Source organism: Nansenia antarctica (assembly GCF_963989245.1).
Source record: "Nansenia antarctica genome assembly, chromosome: 16".
Classification (NCBI taxonomy): Eukaryota; Metazoa; Chordata; class Actinopteri; order Argentiniformes; family Microstomatidae; genus Nansenia; species Nansenia antarctica.
In genome coordinates this window covers 15,988,966-16,004,632 of record NC_137686.1, presented here as the reverse complement: position 1 = coordinate 16,004,632, position 15,667 = coordinate 15,988,966, and the positions used below count along the sequence as shown (strand labels likewise).

Sequence of the window (15,667 nt, the reverse complement as noted above, 5' to 3'; positions counted from 1 at the left end):
TTTTTTTTCTACTTGCAACATTTGCAGACATAAATTTAATTGGCTTATCAAGCCACAGTAAAAGGCCCGGGTCTAATTGCCTGTGCGGATGGACGTGGAGACAAAACCGGATTGAATGTTTGCTGGCTGGCTCGCACTGGAGCTTTCAATCAGAGTGTATCATTGAAAATGTGTTTTATTATAACAAAACGTCATGCTTTACAGTTCCCATATTGTATAAGGACAATGGTCGATGGAACATTAAAGACGAGACGACGATGCCAACACGTCGTGGAGACATTGTAAGGGCCTCTCTCTTTGCTTGTTTTAAGCAGCTGCTGTCCACGACCCAGAAAAGCACAAAAAGGCCAAGTTTGAACCACCAGGTGCATCCTAGAGGGAACCTCGACGGGGATGGATCTGTTACTGCCGAGGACATGGGAGTCGCAATAAAGATATCATTTGGATTGTAAGGCGCCTCCACGGCATGTAAAAAAAAAGGCGAGGCGCCTGGGGAGCGTGGCAACCTCCCTCCCCGTGTCTCTCTCTCTCTACAACCATACCCCTCGGCCAAGAATTAACACCTGTTAGCAATAGCCAATAAGTCTAACATCCAAACAAGACAATCACCATCCTGTTGCTAAATCACTGGCGGGTCCGCATGGTTTTCGAATCATAACTCTGTCCATTTGAGGGGTTTCTTTGGGCGCTTTGTTGGTGCAAGGGGATTTAGGACTGCTAACCACGAGGTTTACAACACCGGGGACCGGGGCGACTCAACCGGTGTTGGTTCACCCTGGCAGCTGGCATCCCGATGCCACCGTGGAGATAGCGGGGCTATACGTTCACGCAAAGGTGGGAGGGAGTTCAGGGGATTTGCCCATGACTCTCCGTCCATATTTTTAAGCGCGATAATCCAACTATCAGCAGATTTACAGCTTATGAGAATCTTGTTAGGCGTCCTTCCCAGTGCCTGTAACCATACGCTCAATCAGGATTGGAGAGTATTATAAACGATGCATATCCATAGGCTACTACTTTCATCTGATTAAATGTGTAAGCTATCCGGGCATTATGAAATCAAGCTATGCTCATTTATGTTTCTTTGACAAATGGTTAGGCTATGCTATACGTTGTTTTCATCATTATCAAAGCTCAATTTCGACATATATTTTTGCAATTATGCACATACGGTGACTCATGAGCAGAGTGAAAACTGAATGACATGAATTGGGGTGCGCTTATAAGAAATCACTATATGCGTAATTACGATGCAATGCAAACAACGGTGCGCAATTATGGAATATAGGCTTAATAGCATCAGGATTCGCAACTTTAAAAAAAAATATAATGTAGCCTAACAACCATACTGTGCTTGTTGGGAAGAGTGTAGCTATTGGCAGTGGATGATAACTCCATAAAACTCCTCCGGAAACCTCAGCTACTAAAGTATTTTATCGTGCAGGCAGTTTCCCTCGGTGCATGTCCACTTGAAGTTGGGATTACGATATACAATGCACACATATGGCCGTTTTCAATGGGTTCTGACACATTTACTGACCATTAACTTACGTTGCCTTATTGCGTGCCAAAACATGTCCGCCGCAGTGTGCAACAGGTAGTCAAAGGCAACATTACACCCAAAAGCTTGTGTGAATTCACGCCCTTTCGCTATACACTAACTTATTCCGAACCAAATTGGGAGCTTGGCATGGTTTTCTAATGTTAAGCCGTGTAAGAAAAAGGGGATAAAACCTGTCAGGGTTTAAATGGTGTTCTTTAAAGCCTTGCCAAGACCAAGCGCAAGAGTGACAAGATAGAGACCCGAGTGTTTTCACCGCTTTAAGCCTGTCCCTTCCGCTTGATTGCAACCGCACCAAAGGATGTTTTGAGGTTTTTTTGTACTGTGCTTGCATACAAAAACCACAATCTCTCAACAGCATTAGGTGCAACCCAACAATGACGCTACTGTTGTTTTATTGTTCGCTGACACCTCACCAAATTACATTGATGTGTTGCCCCCCTACGAAACCGATGAAGCCAGAACAAGACTTTCTCGGTCCTTTATTAAGTTTAAGGCTGACTTGCTAACATTTGACTTTCTAATGAATGTAATGAGATTACATGGTTTCTTGCGGAGTGTCTACGGATAACGGCGTTGTTAATGAGGCGGTAATACAACCCGAGATGGAATTATAGCTCCACTGAGCCTCAGAGCAACTGAAAACATCAAAAGATTGATCTGCAGGTCAAGTGAGAACATTTAGATCATGAATTATTAATTAATTAATAAATGTTAGCCCAATAAAATGCGTGGCGTAAAGTATAGGCTAACAATGATGTAATTTGATCAAAGATGTAATATTGGTAGTAATAGCAATAATAATAATAAATAAATGAGACTATGAGAATAAATGTTATATTAATAGTAGCAACAATAATATCAACAATTATTATAAATAATAATAATAATAATTAATAATAATAATAATTATTATTATTATTATAAACATTGACATTCTGAAATATATACAAATATAATCAAAATAATAATTAAATAAATAAAAGAACAAGAAATGCAAAGCCTAATAGTAAGAAAATAAATATACCTTGTAGGCTATCCATGAAATGTTGCCCGTGAAATGTGCTATCCAAAATGCGAGTTGGTTGTATGACTGTGTGTGTTTGCAAGTATGGCCATATATCCAGTCTACCTCCTCACAATAAGGCTACGAGGGCTGACGTAGAGATGGAGAGGGGACATGTTGGAAGGATGCCGCCATACCACGGGAACATTCTGCCTGGACGCACCTGCAACTCTTCCACCAAGCCAGGCTTTAGTCATGCCCCTTTAAACAAAGTAATAGTCCCACATGACAACTGCTACAGTCTACATTTAGGCTACGTTTCCAGTCATGCACATCTCGTATGCGTGTTTGTTTTCATTAACATCTGTTTTGCATATTTAATTGAGTCTTTTATAGTGTTTGGGGGTGAGCTAATGTATATCCAATCTGCTCAGCGGTAGCCTATCAAACACACCCAATTCTCAATGTTATAGAAGCCTATGAGATTCCGCATCCAACTTCACATGAAACATGTATAAAGAGGAGTTATCAATCTCCTTAATTCGATGATGATTAGGCATAGTTATTGATTGTGTTATGCAGTAATAATAATTAATGTCAATTATTGTTTGATAGCCATTGACATTGACGAAGTGCACCATCTAAAATAGGTCTATCATTTGATTGATTATGCATGCGAGATCCTTTCATATGGAGACTGAAATTTGCTTATAGACTTTCAAGTCATACGTCTTCTATTATGGCTGTGGGTGGCGGTATGATGGATCAGACAACACAATGTATTCATCATTAAGAGCATTTATTCGCGGATTGCATATAAATATCAATTATCTTACAACGTATACAAGTATAAAAAATATGTTCATTTATCAAAGTTAAATTAAAAAACATATATTATGTAATCATTAAAACAATAAATACATTTGACCACATACATTGATTGCCAGTTGCATGAATTAACAAAAATAGAACATTGACATACATATTTACAATAGAATCAACGGTGCATATATTAACGTGGATAAATTCACAAGGCTATAGCTTCATATTTGCAATGTATACGATATAATTTCATTCATGCGACTAAGCTGAATGGAGGTTCGTTCTCGATATTGTTCAGAGAAGATTTGATGTGCAGTTTTCGTGGATCCTCCGGCGTCCAGACCTTCGCTGTCCTAATGATGTTCTGGTCTTTCAGCTGTTTCTCGTCGGTCCAGGACAGAGAGTGACCGGCGAGGGGAGGGAGTCCGTAGTCAGGGTCGCTTGGAGACGGAGATCCTGAGAGGAGAGGAAATGAACTTATTAGTAAAGAGACAAGTCGTACAACTGAATATGAGTAACACTAAAGTACACATCATCATCATTATTATTATTATTATCACAAGCAAGCAAAAATAAAATGAACTTATTAGTAAAGAGACAAGTCGTACAACTTAATATGAGTAACACTAAACTATACATCATTATTATTATTATTATTATTATCATCACAAGCAAGCAGAAATAAAATGAACTTACTCGTTCCTCTGTGGCAAATGATGATTTTCTTCGGTTGCGCCAGTGCGTCACCGGTGGAGTTGCGGATGGGCATGTCGGACTGCACGAGCTCGGCGAGGAAGTTGATGTAACCGATGGCCAGGCGCAGAGTGTCCACCTTGGAGAGCCTCTTCTCGTACGGCAGGGTCGGTATGTGGGTCCGGAGCCCCTCGAAGGCGTCGTTGATGGACTGCATCCTCCGGCGCTCGCGGACGTTCGCAGCCTGCCGCAATTGTTGCATCTCGTTGTCGGACCTCATGCGCCTCCGCCTCTTCAGCATCGGGCCCTCTCCTCCATGCATGCGGGGGGACATCTCCGACGTGCTGTCAGCGCAGCCGTACGAGAAGGTGGACGAGGAGGAGGAGAAAGAGAAGTTGCCAATGTCACTGTTGTAGTCCCCATCGTGCGCTGCCACCCTGCTGCTGTCCTTGTAGTAGTCTTGGAAGTGGTCGGCGAGGAAGCCCACGTCGTCCTCCAGGAACTCGTCCGTGTCCAGGTGGTCTCTGGAGGACTGGTCCGTGAAGAAGTCGTCATCGTCAAAGTAAGGGGAGGAGAAGGAGTCCAGCCCCGTGAACGGATCCAAGACGCTGTCCATGACTGTGTTTGTTTGTTGTTTTTGTCGTGTTGCCCAGTGACAACAACAGTTTGCTTGCTCTTTGCGCTGATGTCTCGCTGTCCCGGGACCGTTGCAGAGTTAGTTCAGCTGAAGGACGGCACGCGAGGCTCTCTTATAACTACATCCATAGTCGCGTGCCGTTAACCAAAAGCGCCAACCAATCAGCGGCGAGCCTGCGCGCTACGGAGGGAGCACCTAGGAGATAATCCCACTCCACCCCACCTACCCCCCTCCCCTCCCCTCCCCTCCACCTACCCCCCTCCCCTCGTCTCTTACCCCCTCCCGTAGTACACGAAACCTGATTAGAGGGTTACATGCATGGGTAACAAAGTCATTACAGGATCAGTAAAGTCCAAAAGTTGTTTTTGTAAGTATAGTTTTGGACGTTTATCCAGCAATTACAAATGTGTCTTTATTGAATCAAATGAATAAACTGCTTCTGAGGACATTGCATGCATCCACACAATGTCAAACAGAAATGATGATGATTATTTGTCACATAGGCTACATAAACTATATATGAAAACAACAATTAGCCTATATATCAAATCAGTGTACATTATAGCCTGCATAATGTACTTTACATTGCCCTATAGTCCTACTTATATTCTTTATTCTGGACTTGGTCGCTTGACAATATACAAAAAACACTTATTTCTGATAATTCAAAAGCATTGGCTTTAAAATACGCCCTCGCGGCCATTAGAACCAAACATTGTGTTAAGTGAACAAAATATATTTCTAGCTATTAAAGTGTCAGACAGATATAATAGCCAACCACCCTGTCACCTGACGGAGACACATCTTCAAACAGGTACCCGTCCCATTTAGCAGGGCACCACTCGCGCCTGCAGCTATAGAGTCCCATTAAACACTTCATTATCAAACCCACCCTCCTTCACTGGAGTCCAGGCTATACGCTATTGGCCCACATAGGCCCATACAACGCAGGGCAAAAACAAATGAGTATGACAATAATAATGTCTTTGAAGTGACAGTGTGTCAGTTGAGAGATTGACACAGGAAATAATGATGTGTTCATCAATCATCAGTCTCTACGACCAGCGAGTGGCTCTGCGCGTCCCACGTGCGCCACGGTGGACACTCGCCTGTTCACGGGACAATCAACAGATCATAGGAGAGCACATTAGACAAAGCGGAGGCGCTTCTGGCCTCTCAATAGCGACTCTTTGTCACCGTAAACTAGTAATTTATGACAAGAAGTTCTCTCATCTTAGCAGAAGAGCACGACACAAAACAATCAGAAGTAACACATATTGAGAGGCCCCTGAAATGTGATTTTGTAATAGGCAACGCAAGTGTATTCCATAGGCCTATATAGGGAGGACTTCAACTGAAGCAAAATGATCTATCAAATTCCGTTTCATTGAAATGATCTGCGAAAGTTGACACTGACAGAAGATTGAGTGATCATGCAAATTAGCATACAGAAAGGTATTTAGTGTTTTTGGACTCAATATGAATCGGTCTTTATTGATGGTGCAACAGGCATAATTAATGTTGCATGACCTAATATTACAAACCTTCAGACTAGTGGGTTCACTTCAGAATTTTCTCAAAACGAAAGAATATAATAGATATATAATCATAATTTGACATCATTCTTTTGAATCTTCAAACCTAAAATGTTGACTTTATTAGACTTTTCATTGCCTAAAGGGACATTTTTAAACAAATGACGGCATAGACATTCCAATGGAGCCCATGTGTTGCAGTCTTCATTTGAATGAAAGGTTTATTTATACATTTTTGCTACATTAGGCTTCTATACGATTCTGGTTGTGCCATTTCTATTCAATAATTTGAGAAACTTGTAGGAATACAGTTATAATTATGAGAATATAGGAATAGTTATAATTATGAGAATTTCCAATCGAAAACAGTCAATATTATGTTCGGTATCGAATCTCAAATGTCAGGTTGAGTCATCAAATGGGTTTAAAAAGCTTTATGTCCCGTGCGTAAAAAGCGCTCAGAAAATGTCATGAATGTCTGCGCATGACTGGGCCTATATTGTAAGAAATGCACACGACTGGCATCCTTTAGACGTGTTTGGCAGTAGAGTTAATTCATTAACTCTTTAAGTTAAGTCCTTTAGCCAAGTGGGCCACCAACAGAAGTAAACATACCAGCAAAGAGCGGCAGCCCACTTACGACAGCAGCTAGGATGGTTTTATTATGGACGAGCTGGTGTCTGGATAAAGGCGATGGAGCTCTCACAGTGGTCGTCTGAGAGGCCGTTTGTCAGACACCTCACAGCAAATTAACGCCGGTACCTGAAATACCGACTGGTTGGGAGTCTATAAGCGAGCCCTATTCACTCCCATTCAAACCGAGATGGAGGGGGTCACTTTGTTAGCTGAAGGGGGAGAAAGAGTCTTTTTATGTGCTGTGGATGTTGCGCCTCCTCGCCGCAAGCTGCAACCCGGGCAGGCTCGTGGGAAGAACGCCACTTGCTCCCTCGGCCAGTCAATGTGTGTGTGCCCGTGTGTGTGTGTGTGTGCCCGTGTGTGTGTGTGTGTGTGTGTGTGTGTGTGTGTGTGTGTGTGTGTGTTGAATCAGTCAATGCAACTCGTCCTGCTGTAATAAATGAGCGTTGCATTTCGCCATTGTTCACCAATGAATGTTTGTGTGAGTATTACAATAGGAAAATTGTTACAATAATAATAATAATACAAAAATAAAAATACATTTATTTTCCCTCTCATTAAAGTTTTAAAAATGTTTTTTGGCATGGATTTATGCTGTCTTCATCTTTAATGAAAAACAATAATTGTGCTTGATTCATACATCATAGGCCTACTTTTCGTTTGGATTCATTCGACTTATTAAATGATTTATTTTCGTTCTGTAACTGGTCCGGCTACCGATGTTGGCCAGTGCGATAGGCTGGTACCTGAGCTCGTGGCTGGTCGTTAGGCAGGCGGAGTCTTTCACCGATTCCCCGCAGACAGGACCGTGACCGTCAACGTCACACCATCAATTCAGCCGTGTGACACGTCTCCGTGCCAGTGGACGCTGCAAGGCGAGGCACTGGCATGGGAATAGCAACACTTGGCTCCACCGAACAGACGGCATAATGCCTAACATTATAAATGAGACGTCGTATTGCGAAGGTCACGGTGTATTACGATTCATAGTGAGGGCTTAGTGGAGTGGCGGATAGCTGCAGGCTCTGCATGTATACAGTTGAAATTATAGATATTTTCAGCAGCTATATTCTCTGCTAGTCTTATTTTACATAATCACACTTGTTGTGTTGCGATGTGTTAAAACTGTAGCAATGTATAATAAACTTTATATATCAGAAAGTGAAAATAATCCTATTCTATACTAGATTGACGGAGTTAATCCCTCACAGCGGAGAGCATCGTAAATCCATGTAATCCTCAGTGTCAAGGGGATTAGGGAAACCACCGATTAAAAAAGGCAAATTAAACGGATTTAGAGATTGGCTAGTTTAACGACTTAATAATCGTAGGACTATACACTTACACCTGAAGTGTTAGTTCAAACAACCACGCAAACATGTGTGTGCTTTTGGATGCCAAGAGGTCTGATGAATAAATCATTAGCATATCAGAGTAGAATAGTTGATGTAAAGGAGTTGAAATATGATTATTTGGTGAGAAGAAAACATTTAAAATCGGGTGATTGATAGAAACGTTATCAAACATCCAAATCACCTGTTGCCTGTCAAAGAAATGGTTTATCTGATGTTAACCCATCATTTACAACACAGCTGATAAATTCCCTCCACACACTCTTCCATTTTATACCCCATTTTTTATACCCACACAAGTTACCCAGTGTTAAAGCCTTGGAGATCCCGCAGGGCTCGCGCACTTACGGACAAACCCCGCACCAAACGGACGCACTTTGCGCCTTGTGCCTCGCAGTTAGCTTTTATTCAGCTCGCACGCTTTTCTTTTCATTTTAGATTTTTTTAGTGACCTGGTACCTGAAAAGCGTTGCTGGTAAAGTGCCATTGAGGACCACAACCATGCGTTGTCATGGGCTTGATTGAGGAGGTCAGGGTGTCAGAGCTGTGGAACACTGTGGAAACCCTGGGAATCCAACCACATGCGCCTGCACGGACACGGCAATAGCGCGCCCGCCTGGCCAGGGCGCTCCTCGCTGGCTCGCTCTGCAGATTGCCAAACAAATTAGAACGGTGCGCATGCATGGGGTCTGCGAGAGACTAGAGTCATTGATAGCAAATGAATACGCAGTTCTAAAAAATATTCTCTTGTTTGAGTTATTGTCTCCCAATTTTCCACTGACACAGTGTGCCGTTCTGTGTTGAACTTGCACACCAAGTAGGATCTCTTATTTTACCGTGTGGTAACTTGTTAACTGAATGTAAACAAATCATGTTTTGAAGGCTAAAAATAGTTGCTTAAAGTGAACCCCCCCCCTCATCTCCCCCTCTCTCTGTATAACTAAATCCATATCACCATTGACATTGAGGATCATTTAGGCAAAGAACATTTGTAAAGTGACAGGGTGAAATAGGCTATACAAGGTTTTGGTATACAAATGTTGTAACCCTAAATTACAGATACAAACATAAAACGAATTAAACGGTAGTCAACACCATCAACAATCAATGCAATCAGCCATAAACAGATCTATGGACACATTAGGCTACTTAGCGAGTAGCCTAATGAGCTCACCTTATTGAGCCCACCACATATAGGCTACTCACAATTTGGATGACATTTGTGTTCGTAATCCTCTGAAACGAAATGAAGCCTATCAATTAACATTAGCCACTTAAAAGCAACAAAAAGACCCACTAATAACCATATTACCCCGCCCCCCCCCGCCCCTCCCTTCTCCTTTAGCCGACAAACATTACCAAAAACAAACTGCTTTATACATGTAATATCTTAAATATATCCTGAAAAGAGATTAAGCAGCTTATTGATTCACTATTCCTTGCTTGAATCCTTGGCCTAATTGATTCCAGCGCTAATCTGGATGTCTCGGAGCCCTGGGGCAGTTTCACACAGAGAGATTAGGAGGAGATTCTCCAGCGTCCTCGACATCTTAATACATCGCGGGAAACGGGGTCTCTGTCTGGGTCTGGGCCCGTCTAGTTTAGCCCACTTTAAATCCGTCGGTAGCCAAGCCAATACAGTTTGACCAATTGGACATATCCGCGTACAATCAAAAGTGAACGACATATGGGTAAGTAACCATTGGGTGCCTCAACATTGAGTTTCAGTGCGGTAATCTGATGACCTGTGGATTAACCTGTAGACGGCGATGCCATCCTCGCTATTCCATCTCTCAGACAAAGCATAACCAGAGGACACTGCTGCGTCTCATGGAGTTAGTTAAACAGGAATTAGCCCACATTAGACCATAATAAAGAATAAACACAAAACATGTATACTGCTTTATGACAATAATACACTTTTGATCAACAGGTCAATTATAGTTCAGTGGAGTTTCTAAATTAACAAACAAACAAGAGAAACGTGTATAGGCCTGTCTATCCACAGATAAATACAGATACACTTGATGCAGTAAGGCTATACTCGTGCCTTCCTTACCTGAGTCTTCCCACCTTGTTTGTTGATTGAAACATTACCTCTTCATTCGTCTGGAGGATTCTTCAATTATTCAAATAGGCAGCCAGACTTGTCACACACACACACACACACACACACACACACACACACACACACACACACACACACATTGCATTAGCTACACTTAATTGGCATCATGAGAATTTTCTATCAGTCCATTGTTGAAAGTGTAATCAGATATGGAATAATTGTGTGGTTTGGCAACTTAACTGTACAACAAAAAAACTGACTAGTCAGCATTCACAAAACAGTCATGAAAATGGTAGGTGAAAGAGACTATGTGATCCTAAATAAACTATGAAAAAACTGTCCTGGACAAGGCTAATAAGATCATCGCAGACCCCCAACATCTCCCCAACCGCTCTCCACAGAATACGAAGTTCTCCCCAGGTAGAAGGCTTCGCATGCCAAGATGTAATTATAAGCTCTTAAAACTATAATTTGTCCCATTCTCCATTAAACTAATCAATTCGCTCAAGCAGAAACGATGATTAGGACATGATCACCAGCACCTGCACTTTATCTTAGACACCACTTGAAGGGCCATGTGCAATATTCGAAAACACCACTTGAAGGGTTATGTGCAATATATATTTATACCAAATGATGCCATGTCCAGGTGGAAACTTAGCTACACTTAATTGGCATCTGACGTAGCTCAACGTAACAAGCCTCACAGCAGGGCTGGACTGGGACAAAAATTAGGCCCTGGCATTTTTGGCCCAGACAGGCCCACCCCAATCGGTCGGACCACACCCACCAGCACAAAAATACTTGCCTTATATACTCGTCTTATATACTGTGCTGTACAGTCATATGACAAACTGTAGTATTCCCCCAAACCACTACAAAGACGACTACATACAGTAAGCAATGGTACCAGTGCAAGTAGACCAGTGTACTCAGTGATCAGATTCCAGAGCGAATTTACGAACGCAGCCTTGTTGTTCTAGATTTTTTTCTTCCATTATCAACCTATCATTGCGCTTTAGAGTAAAACAAAGCACGCAACTGTCGTGTCTATCTTTTCATGGCAACTCTACATTGTGATTTACAAGGGATATTAACTAATATTAAGTAATATTATTACTTGGTTACATTTTGCAATTGATCCGCGGTACACATGCGTGCCGAACCGTGGGGGGCGATCCGTTACACCCCTAACAGCTACCTATATTTTCCTTACCGGGTCAACGGTTACAGGCTGACTCGGCCCCGCTTCTTCTGTATCCTCTCTCTCCTCTGTATCTGTACCCTGCTCCCGCTCCTCCCTGCTAGCCTCCTCTTCAACCCTAACCCTAACCCTCTGTATCTGTACCCTGCTCCCGCTCCTCCCTGCCAGCCTCCTCTTCAACCTGTTGCTGTTGCTGCTGTGGTAAACTTGAGGGTGCAGCAAACATGTCCCTAATGTTTACACATTTGGCAGCATCTGCCTCGAGTTTCTTTTTGTTTTTCTCCCTAAGTTTTTCCCAGCCTCCCTTCCGTTTTAGTGTGCTTTTGCGCTCCATCTCTCTCAGTATCTATCTAGTAACTATCCAGGCTAACTACATTTATTTTGCCGGCCGGCTCTGCCCAAAACTACCGCGAAACTGAGACGGAGGTCTGGTGCTGCGTGCGTGCGTGACCCCTGCCCCCCCCCCCCTTCTCTCTGTTGATTGGGCCAGCCCAGTGTCTGTATAGAAAATTGACCAATGGGCCGCTGGCCCAGATTTATGGGCCGTTCAATGGTAGCTTTCGATTTATGGGCCGTTCGATGGTAGCTTTCGGCCGGGCCGGTCGGCTCGGCCCAAGACTACCGTGGCCCACCGGGCAAATGCCCGGTATGCCAGATGGCCAGTCCAGCCCTGCCTCACAGCATGGCACACCTTTACGCATGGCGCATTGATTTGACTTGGTTGCGTTTCAGGTGACGCTAGGTTGCTCCCGTACATTTGCAGGCCGGACGCAAGCGTGATTGCCTCAGGAATCACATCACAGGGCTATGATATCACAATCTGATGCCATGCAGGCAACCTGGATTGGAATGTAGCCCAAGTCCCTCCGCATAGCAAACCTAGGGGGGTATTCCATCAATGTCGCTAAAGAAAAATCCAGGTTTATTTTCATAGATCTTGCGAGATTTATCAAATTAAGCGTGGCTGGTCCTATAGCGACATTGATGGAATACCCCCCTGTTGTAGCCTATGGGGCACGGTAGCCCAAGGTGCTTTGGTTCGTTATGACCCCTTGTGGTCAACAAGGGCACTAGCAGGTGCAAGTGTTATGCAGAGAGTAGGCGACAGGTATATAGGATATCACCGCCCTCTCCCTCCATTAGAAAACAAAGGCATTTATTGAAATGTTGTTGACTTTTATTGATCATTAAAATCATTAACTACCTTCGTATAGCAACTGCTTTACACTTTCGGTCCAGTCAGAATTGCTTCTGTGTGAACCTCAAATCATATAAAATCATGACCTGCAGCGCTCTGCGCTGGCTCTCGTTCGTCACTCGTACTGAGGCATCAGAGGAAAGATGCTTAAAACGCCTTTAGCGCCACTTGGTGGTCAAAACGAATAATGCAGACAAACTGACTATAAGCTTAGACTAGGTCCCTTTCTCAATTTCCCGTTTCCTCTCCTACGTCCTCCACTCGTGTCCTACTCAAAACCCTTTGGGGTTTTGAGAATCTAGGGAGAATCTAGATTCCTCCCTTTAGATACTCTACTCCGAGGAATCGAGTGTCTAACAATTGAGAAAGGGCCTATGGCTGCAGTGTTTTCACCAGTCCTCTATATTCAGATACAGTACAGATCACTGTACAATTGAATAGGTTTTACACAACCGAACAATATCACAGTGCTCACCAGGAATCATCTAATCTCAAACATGTTTTACATTACAACATATAATTGTGTGCAGGGGCGCCGCTAGAGATTCTGGGCCCCATGACAGAATATCATTTTGGGCCCCCCCACCTAAACCACCCATCAACCTAAACCCAGTTGAAGTTGATGAACTATTGATGCACTGCAAGAAATCCAATGATGGACGTCTTTTGTAAATGTAATTAAAAATTACAGTTAATACAGGAATCAACAATTCAGCAAATAAATCTCAACATTCTTTAACTTATTAAATTAAGACTTGAACAACACAAGGACAAAAGTATAATTAAATGAAGATTGGAACCCAATTATAAAAGTATAAATCACACAAAAAGTAAAAAATATAATTGTAATGGGGTGGTATTGTGTCTAAATAAATGTAGATCTGGTAAAGATCAGTTGGCCATAATACTGTCAGGATTAGATCAATGAAGAATTACAGCAGAGAGATATTTACTGACTCAGCATTGCTTGTTTCACACAAAGACAAACGTGTCTTATACAAGAGGGAGCAACACAGACATGGTACCAGCGAAATTGAATGTGAAATGGGAAGATTTTTTTTTTACACTGCGGCAGTACTGTGGAATAGTATACCTGGAGAGCTAAAAACTATATCTAGCCTAATGCACAACGATTCAAGATAGGAGTAAAGAGATCAAATCAAATCAAAGCTAAACGCTGGGCCTTCTTAGTAGCAACATCTTTAATAAGATCCTTGAAATCTAGTGATGAAGCCAACTTGCTGTGCTGCTGTCATTGTCCTTTGTTACTTCTTGCTCTTCTTCTTCTGCCTCTTTACCTCTGCTCTCCTCTCTAGCTGCCTTGCTTGAAGAGGGCCCTGGCATGGAGTATCCATAGGTACATAATTCATAATATGTCCTATAATAGTATTAACATAATAATACATACATTACACCAGATTAGCTAACTTAGATGTTATATAGCTAGCTAACAATATTATTAAGATGCCAGTGGTCAATGTTATTGCAATTACTGGAAGAACTATTAACTAAATATGAATATTAGCTAAAGTTGTATTCAATGCATGCATGGTAATGCAGCATACATTAAACTATTCAAAATATGTTTGTTAACCCCAAACTCCTACTGCTCACCTCCTTCTCCTTCAACTGGGAGGTGGGTTGAGGGAAGGAGTCCTGATCCTGAAACTGCATCTGTGCATGACGTGATTAGCATGTAACATTATACTAGTTAGCTAGCTAGCTATAGCAAGAGTGCATAGCTGCTGGATACAAATTCACTGAGCTCTAATAACCTATATTTGGACCAAAATTGCACTCATCTCATACATTTAACTGAAATTATACTGACAGTGCACTGTAAGTTAACTTTACTTGAAGTTAATGTTAATTAGTTATAGCGAGCTAACTAGATCATCCACGCAGTGATTAGATCACTAAACCACTGTTGTCTAGATAGATAGCCTACATACTAGCTGTCGCCCTTTTTTGTCACTCTCCTCGTTCTTTACTTTTACTTTTCTCTTTTGAGACCCTGACTTTGGCTTTGCCTTTCACGACATCGTCTCTCTCCTTGTCAGAATATTTGCGGTAACGTTCCTCTAGTCTAGTCTAGCAGCTCGCGCGCGGTGGACTGAACCATGCAATGAATAAATAGAGGGGTAAATAATAAGGCTTAATTTTGTTAAACATAGAGAAACAAAACTCCAGTTTTGTTTTAATACATAGAATTATAATTTGAATTCGGCTACATTAACGTCCTTATGATAATAATAATAATATTATTTATAAATATAATATATATTTTTAAAAAGATTCTCATGGGTCCCTGTCAGTGCTGGGCCCTTAGAATCGTCCTAACTTACCACCCCCTAGCGGCGCCCCTGATTGTGTGCATAGTGTCTTAGTGCTCACTGTATTGTTAACAAAGTGCAGTTGAGCATAGCATAGCATAGCATAGAGTACAGCACAGTGTTTTATCGGTACAGTATAGTATAGTGGATAGTGTACATAGCCTTTATTTATGTAAACCAGCTCCTTTCCCTTCTTGTTTTTTTAGTTTTTTTTTCTTTCCTAGCACCAGGGGAGCCCCCCCCCCCCCCCCCCTCCCAAATTTCGTTGTTTGGTACCTGTACTATATCAATGACAATAAAGACCATTCATTCATTCAAACAATTAAAATGATGGCAAGCCCAGGGAGAGTTCATGATTATTTTATTCTGTGTTCATCATATGTATGCACATATCATGTCTATACATTAACAACGTAAGATCAAAATAGCATGACAGACCACTGAACAGAATCCAAACAGTAAAAAAAAACAAAATCATCAATAAATAAATAGATACATAAATAAATAAACTAATACAAGTATAAATTAGATATAGATTTATAATACTAATATTGTGTCTGCATGCTTACTGGAACATGTTAATTTCTCATCTCTGTACAAATACTAACGACCATTATTCAAG

General features: G+C 41.9%; 1 protein-coding gene across 1 annotated transcript; it reads right to left on the bottom strand.

Moving 5' to 3' along the window:
* Positions 1-3,642: 3,642 nt before the first annotated feature.
* Positions 3,643-4,698, bottom strand: ptf1a (pancreas associated transcription factor 1a; the record flags this gene model as incomplete). Its single annotated transcript, XM_080546250.1, has 2 exons — positions 3,643-3,845; positions 4,086-4,698. The coding sequence occupies 2 exons, from the start codon at positions 4,696-4,698 to the stop codon at positions 3,643-3,645; spliced, it is 816 nt and encodes a 271-aa protein (XP_080402376.1).
* Between the last annotated feature and the right edge of the window lie 10,969 nt (positions 4,699-15,667).